The 7,500-nt window shown below is 44.2% G+C and overlaps 1 protein-coding gene across 1 annotated transcript in view; it reads left to right on the top strand.

The window, feature by feature from the left end:
- LOC138953370 (uncharacterized) overlaps window positions 1-7,500 on the top strand; it is a 12,414-nt gene that overhangs the window by 2,763 nt on the left and 2,151 nt on the right. Inside the window, exons 2-6 of the mRNA XM_070325169.1 lie at window positions 1,835-1,973; window positions 3,310-3,528; window positions 3,989-4,107; window positions 4,450-4,561; window positions 4,776-5,006. Coding sequence (XP_070181270.1) covers window positions 1,835-1,973; window positions 3,310-3,528; window positions 3,989-4,107; window positions 4,450-4,561; window positions 4,776-5,006 — 820 coding nt within the window. The remainder of the gene's footprint in view (window positions 1-1,834; window positions 1,974-3,309; window positions 3,529-3,988; window positions 4,108-4,449; window positions 4,562-4,775; window positions 5,007-7,500) is intronic.

Genomic DNA, 7,500 nt, shown 5'->3' on the forward strand with positions numbered 1-7,500 from the left:
GCCAGGCTTAAAGGCGGTCCTTTTTGGAGCCCGACGTCGACTTCACCCAGTTAAGGCCAGGCTTAAAGGCGGTCCTTTTTGGAGCCCGAAGTCGACTTCACCCAGTGAAGGCCAGGCTTAAAGGCGGTCCTTCTTGGAGCCCGAAGTCGACTTCACCCAGTTAAGGCCAGGCTTAAAGGCGGTCCTTTTTGGAGCCCGAAGTCGACTTCACCCAGTTAAGGCCAGGCTTAAAGGCGGTCCGTTTTGGAGCCCGAAGTCGACTTCACCCAGTTAAGGCCAGGCTTAAAGGCGGTCCTTCTTGGAGCCCGAAGTCGACTTCACCCAGTTAAGGCCAGGCTTAAAGGCGGTCCTTTTTGGAGCCCGAAGTGGACTTCACCCAGTTAAGGCCAGGCTTAAAGGCGGTCCTTTTTGGAGCCCGAAGTCGACTTCACCCAGTTAAGGCCAGGCTTAAAGGCGGTCCTTTTTGGAGCCCGAAGTCGACTTCACCCAGTTAAGGCCAGGCTTAAAGGCGGTCCTTTTTGGAGCCCGACGTCGACTTCACTCAGTTAAGGCCAGGCTTAAAGGCGGTCCTTTTTGGAGCCCGAAGTCGACTTCACCCAGTTAAGGCCAGGCTTAAAGGCGGTCCTTTTTGGAGCCCGACGTCGACTTCGCCCAGTTAAGGCCAGGCTTAAAGGCGGTCCTTTTTGGAGCCCGAAGTGGACTTCGCCCAGTTAAGGCCAGGCTTAAAGGCGGTCCTTTTTGGAGCCCGACGTCGACTTCGCCCAGTTAAGGCCAGGCTTAAAGGTGGTCCTTTTTGGAGCCCGACGTCGACTTCACCCAGTTAAGGCCAGGCTTAAAGGCGGTCCTTTTTGGAGCCCGAAGTCGACTTCGCCCAGTTAAGGCCAGGCTTAAAGGCGGTCCTTTTTGGAGCCCGAAGTCGACTTCACCCAGTTAAGGCCAGGCTTAAAGGCGGTCCTTCTTGGAGCCCGAAGTCGACTTCACCCAGTTAAGGCCTGGCTTAAAGGCGGTCCTTTTTGGAGCCCGACGTCGACTTCACCCAGTTAAGGCCAGGCTTAAAGGCGGTCCTTTTTGGAGCCCGAAGTCGACTTCACCCAGTTAAGGCCAGGCTTAAAGGCGGTCCTTTTTGGAGCCCGAAGTCGACTTCACCCAGTTAAGGCCAGGCTTAAAGGCGGTCCTTTTTGGAGCCCGAAGTCGACTTCGCCCAGTTAAGGCCAGGCTTAAAGGCGGTCCTTCTTGGAGCCCGAAGTCGACTTCACCCAGTTAAGGCCAGGCTTAAAGGCGGTCCTTTTTGGAGCCCGAAGTCGACTTCACCCAGTTAAGGCCAGGCTTAAAGGCGGTCCTTTTTGGAGCCCGAAGTCGACTTCACCCAGTTAAGGCCAGGCTTAAAGGCGGTCCTTTTTGGAGCCCGAAGTCGACTTCACCCAGTGAAGGCCAGGCTTAAAGGCGGTCCTTCTTGGAGCCCGAAGTCGACTTCACCCAGTGAAGGCCAGGCTTAAAGGCGGTCCTTTTTGGAGCCCGAAGTCGACTTCACCCAGTTAAGGCCAGGCTTAAAGGCGGTCCTTCTTGGAGCCCGAAGTCGACTTCACCCAGTTAAGGCCAGGCTTAAAGGCGGTCCTTTTTGGAGCCCGAAGTCGACTTCACCCAGTTAAGGCCAGGCTTAAAGGCGGTCCTTTTTGGAGCCCGAAGTCGACTTGGCGAAGCCCTTTAACCTTTAGCCATCTTCGTGAAGTATACTTCGCGTAGTCGACTTCGCCCAGTTAATTTGAGGCTTAAAGCTAATAACTTGACACTTAACAGGATGGAGGCTTAAAGCTAATAACTTGACACTTAACAGGATGGAGGCGACGTATGCAGTAGGTGCCTGGGGACAATTCACAACTGCTGCAAGCACAGTGAGGTCAGGGTCATGGTGACACGCATGGACATCGTGCCGCACGTGCTGCCCTTTCTCCGCAACACAGGCATGGACCGAGGTGTGTAGTGAGCGGCCGTTGTTATCTCTGCTGGTCCTTTCTCTCTGCCTGTGTCAGGCTTTATTGAACGACACAAGCTCCGTCTTTTCATCTTTCTCCACCCTGTGCATTTTGTTTTGTTTGTTTGTTTGTTTGTTTGTTTAACGCCCAGTCCACCACGAAGGGCCATATCAGGGCGGTGCTGTTTTGACATATCACGTGCGCCACACACAAGACAGAAGGCTTCATGTCTCATCCAGTCACATTATTCTAACACCGGACCAACCAGTCCTGGCACTAACCCCATAATGCCAGACGCCAGGGGGAGCAGCCACTAGATTGCCAATTTTAAAGTCGGCCGGGGTTCGAACCCACGACCTCCCGATCACGGGGCGGACGCCTTACCACTAGGCCAACCGTGCCGGTTACCCTGTGCATGAAAAGGATGGTCGATTACACAGACTCTTGCCCCACTAAAAACTTATTTCAAGCTGTTGAATCTCTTTGCTTAAAAGGGAGATTATATGCACGCTTTTGAACACCCTTACTTCAACGAGTGTTGAACACAGTGGGACATATTACATATAACTCTGCTAGCAAAAACACATGGTAAACACTACTGTGTTTCTGATATATATCACACTGTGTTCAAATCTGGTCACAGAAATGGTGTTCACAGGTGGAACACTTCAGTTGACAATATGGAAAGAAAGGAAAAGAAGCAAATGTTAAGGCTTTTACCAACACAAACCTCAATGTCAAAAACAAACTAGTAAGACCGTCTATTGACATAAGAAAAGGGGTTATCTTGAACTTCAGTGTGTTAAATTCAAAGCTCAGAATTCAGAGGCATGCTCCAACTTTGCATAACCTGCATTTGTAAGCATAACTAGTCATTTTAGATCCATTTGGAGTCACGGAATCAACTGTACGAATGCTCGGAATGCATTTCGTTTACATGCGTCAAACTGAGAAGAAATTATCCTAAGCGGCGACAGGGGAGCCAACTCCCGTTGCCTTAGTGATGTCGCTTGGTTGAAAACGTATCCATTATCGCGTCATTTTCGTCGATCAAACAACCAAATGAATTAATTATACTTAAGTTTGGATCTCAATCCGTTCATTAATTTCACGACAAATGTTCTTTGGCATGATTAGTATCCAAAATAAGTAAAGAATGCCACTGGATTTTGAGCTATGAATTTAACACACTAAAGTTCAAGATTACCAGAAAAGGGTTAGAATCTAAAACAATGACTAAATGAATGAATGAATGAATGAATGAATAAATGAATGAATGAATGAATGAATCAATCAATTAATCAATCAATCAATCATTTTTTTGTCATTATTTTAGACATTCGTCTCTTGGCATACTTTTTGCTGGCGTTCGTCGTACCGGACAATGAGCTGGACATGTTAGAGCTTGACCTTGACCTGCTGACCAGCTGTCTGCAGTACACACGTGTAGCGCTGAACACCACTCAAAAAAGGGCATGGTCAATCGAGGAGATTTTCATCGGCCTGTCCCTGGCTATGAGGCTGGACTTCAACAAACGTCTCTTCGCTGCCAAAGGTAAGTCTGAATAAAACCCACAGTAAAGCCCGTTAATTATTCAACGTTCTGTTACACACAAAGCCAACCATTCACGAGAACTTCGACCGATTGGCACAAGTGGACGAACAAATACACAGCAGACAGACACTACTGACGGAAGCAAAATGACAACAGGAATTGCACAAGTTTTAGAGACTGAGCACTTGTAGACAAAATCTACAAAAATACGCGCAGCGGAAGTCAAATACCTCGTATGTGAATACTCGCAGGCGATGAACACCACAGACTTGCAAGCACTACAATCAAAACTTCATTGCAGGAGAACAGTGTGAGATGTCGGCACTCTTAGATGTCTTACCAACATTCTTTTTTTTTCTAAGGGTATTTTTTTCAGTTTGTGTGTGTGTGTGTGTGTGTGTGTGTGTGTGTGTGTGTGTGTGTGTGTGTGTGTGTGTGTGTGTGTGTGTGTGCGTTACAGAAGGCGCTGTACAAGGGATGACACAGATCCTCCGATCAGGAACTGAGGTGGAGAAGGAAACAGTAATGGCCACTCTGCGACAGTTGGACAACGATCCAGAAAACGTCAAAATGTTCAAGGTTTGTCCACTAGAAACGCGACAGAGCTCTTAAAAATATGTACTGCGATTGAGCAGATTATGTTGAAAGAGTCATGTCGACTTAATTAAAGACGTTGTGGTAAAATGAGCGCTAAATTACTACATTGTGTCTTCCAAATAAACAACCCAACATCTCAAAAACGTAATTATAACGATTGTACCACAAAAACAAAAAGGTGGGATACCCATCATCAGAAAATCTTATGTGTCCGTTAGAAGCGAGTACATGTTACCTGTCTTGTTTGTGAATAAAATACTAGCCATATAGAACCATAGCGAGCTTACTATATTGGTGTTTGTTTGTTTGTTTTGTTTTGCGCAGAGAGATGAAGGTCTCATCAAAAGCCTGTCAGCTTTAAGAGGGAATGAAAAGAAAGAGATCCGTGACGCCTGTGAAGAGATTCTCCTCAAGATCCAGCAGGTTGAAGCACAGGGTAAGTGAAATATTCTCGGTACGAGTGTTGACCTTGGTGGGTAATCAGTAGCATTCCCATGGCACACCTGCATTTTAAAAGAGGATAGAGCTAACACAGCTCGCCAGGCAAAAAGAAATGAATGAGTGCAATAGAGCCGTCATAAAATTATCGCACATACTGATGCCTTCAGAGATGTAAGCATTTTGTCTTCAAACTCGAAACTGTTCCGTAGATGGCGAGGAGCGGCCAGAACTGGACGAACTGCTAGCTGACCAGATGAACACCTTGACCATCCTGGGTGTGGGTCCTGTCCAGTTCCTCCTGGACACGCTGACCAACCACAGTTCCAAAGGACCAGGGGTTACCTCCCTTCCCGGGAAGGCCACGTCACGTGATCAGACCCTACGAGCTCTGACAGCCCTGGCTGGTGACGACAGCTGTAAGAGGGAGATTCTGGCCAGGGGTAGGTTTGCCTTGACTCTGTTGGTTCTATCAGTTCTTTTTATTTCTTTTTTTGTTTTGTTAATTTTTTAAAAGTTTTTTGGTGTTTCAAAAAATGCCGCTTGTTTAACATCGCATACTAACTTATTACCCTGTCTAAAAAAACAACTTGTACATTTGCTTTGTTTTTTTAAAAAATTGTGCCTACTCTCCCTTTCAATTTGAAAAAAAGAAACTTGAACGCTTCCCCCATTGTGTCTTTTTCGATAACTTTAAACTTTATGATTTAGGCTTAGTCGAGTCTCCTGTTGGAAATAACATTGACTTTTGTAGGATGTACAGGACCCCCCGCGGGTTAGGGGGAAGAATATACCCGATGCTCCCCAGCATGTCGTAAGAGGCGACTAACGGATTCTGTTTCTCCTTTTACCCTTGTTAAGTGTTTCTTGTATAGAATATAGTCAATTTTTGTAAAGATTTTAGTCAAGCAGTATGTAAGAAATGTTAAGTCCTTTGTACTGGAAACTTGCATTCTCCCAGTAAGGTAATATATTTTATTCCCCCCTCTGCTTCTTTACCTCTGTAAACTTGTAGGGGTAGTTATTTTTCGATAATGACCCAGCAACCAAACAAATAACGACCCAGCAACAGCCTGAATCCTCGATAGTGCAATGGGTTGAGAAGTTGTTCTGTTTCGGTACTACTTTTTGCGACTGAAAAGTTCCGAACGCTCTAACGTACGAAGTATACATCTCTGGAGCAAACAATACAAACATACCGCATTTAAATTAACAACTACAGGCCTGAACACATGAATCTTCATATAAAATCCATGAGTTCGGTTGTTTTCTGAATCTAGATTTGCCGTGCTCAAACGTTCATCACAAGCAATTTCCCGCAAGGCAAGTAACTCATACTTTGTCTAGCGACAAGAGTAGTTCCCCTTCTTTTCACTCAGTTTCTTCGACAACAGACTGCAATCCGACGGTCAGTTTTCAACAATATTTCATTTAATAAACAGATCACACGCAACCAAATGCACACATCTCATCAATTTAAACAACATAAAGCGGTTTCATACACTATTTTCCCCAGAAAACTGAACTTCATACAGTTTTTAACGTTGGAACACGGGTGCAAAAGTTCGTCTGCTAGTCCCATTTGACGAAAGAACATTATCCTAAGCGATACCAAAACATATACAGAACACACAATATCTGCCTTTGCCGCCACAGCAGAATAACAGCATATCTGTGTACTTGATTTTAGTCCAAAATAGGAAAACTGACAAGAAGTGTTAACAGAATGGAATGATTTGCACGGAACTATACAACCGCGCATTAATCGATCGCCTGCGCAGGTTGACTGGTTGAGTGAATAGGATTCGATCAAACTTTCGCAAAAAAACTCCTCTTTTCTTTGAATAACTGAAGAAAGGAGGAATAAAGAGGTTACACACCTCGTCTCAGTGATTATAAAAAATAATGGTCTCAGTTCGCGGTCATGAAAAAGCTCGCTAAAGCTCGCATTTTTCATGATCCGCTAACTTCGACCATTATTTTTAATAATCACTGAGACTCGGCGTGTAACCTCTACGTACTACGTTGCAAGCCCCTGGAGCAAATTTTTGATTGGTGCTTTTGTGAACAAGAAACAATTGACAAGTGGCTCTATCCCATCACCCCCCTTCCCTCCGTCGCGATATAACCTTGAACGGTTGAAAACGACGTTAAACACCAAAGAAAGAAAGAAAGAAAGAAAGGATGTACAGGAAGATAAACAAGTCGCGCAAGGCGAAATAACAACATTTAGTCAAGCTGTCGAACTCACAGAATGAAACTGAACGCACTGCTTTTTTTTCACCAAGACCACATACTCGTAATTTTGTCAGTCCAGCGCTCGTGGCAAAGGAAGAGAAATCGACAAGCCATGCAGAATAGTGCGGTAGTGGTCGCGCTGAGCAGAATAACAAGATTTTCTGTATGTCTATTCTTTTTAGCTTACTGAGTTTGTTTTTGATCGAAACATATCAATCTATATGTTTTTGGAATCAGGGACCTACAAGGTATAAGATTACATTGTTTTTAAATCGATTTCGGAAAAATAATTTTAATCATAATTTTCATATTTTTAATTTTCAGAGCTTGTTTGTAATCCAAATATAACATATGTATATGTTTTTGGAATAAAAAAAATGACGAAGAATAAGATGAAATTATTTTTGGATCTATTAATAAAAAAATAATTTTAATTACAAGTTTCCTATTTTTAATGACCAAACTCATTCATTAGTTTTTAAGCCACCAAGCTAAAATGCAATACCAAAGTCCGGCCTTCGTCGAAAATTGCTTTTCCAAAATTTCAATCAATTTGCTTGAAAAATGAGGGTGTGACAGTGCCGCCTCAACTTTTACAAAAAGCCGGATATGACGTCATCAAAGACATTATTCCAAAAAATGAAAAAACATCTGGGGATATCATACCCAGGAACTCTCATGTAAAATTTCATAAAGATC

The sequence above is a fragment of the Littorina saxatilis genome, linkage group LG17 (assembly GCF_037325665.1).
Source record: "Littorina saxatilis isolate snail1 linkage group LG17, US_GU_Lsax_2.0, whole genome shotgun sequence".
NCBI lineage: Eukaryota > Metazoa > Mollusca > Gastropoda > Littorinimorpha > Littorinidae > Littorina > Littorina saxatilis.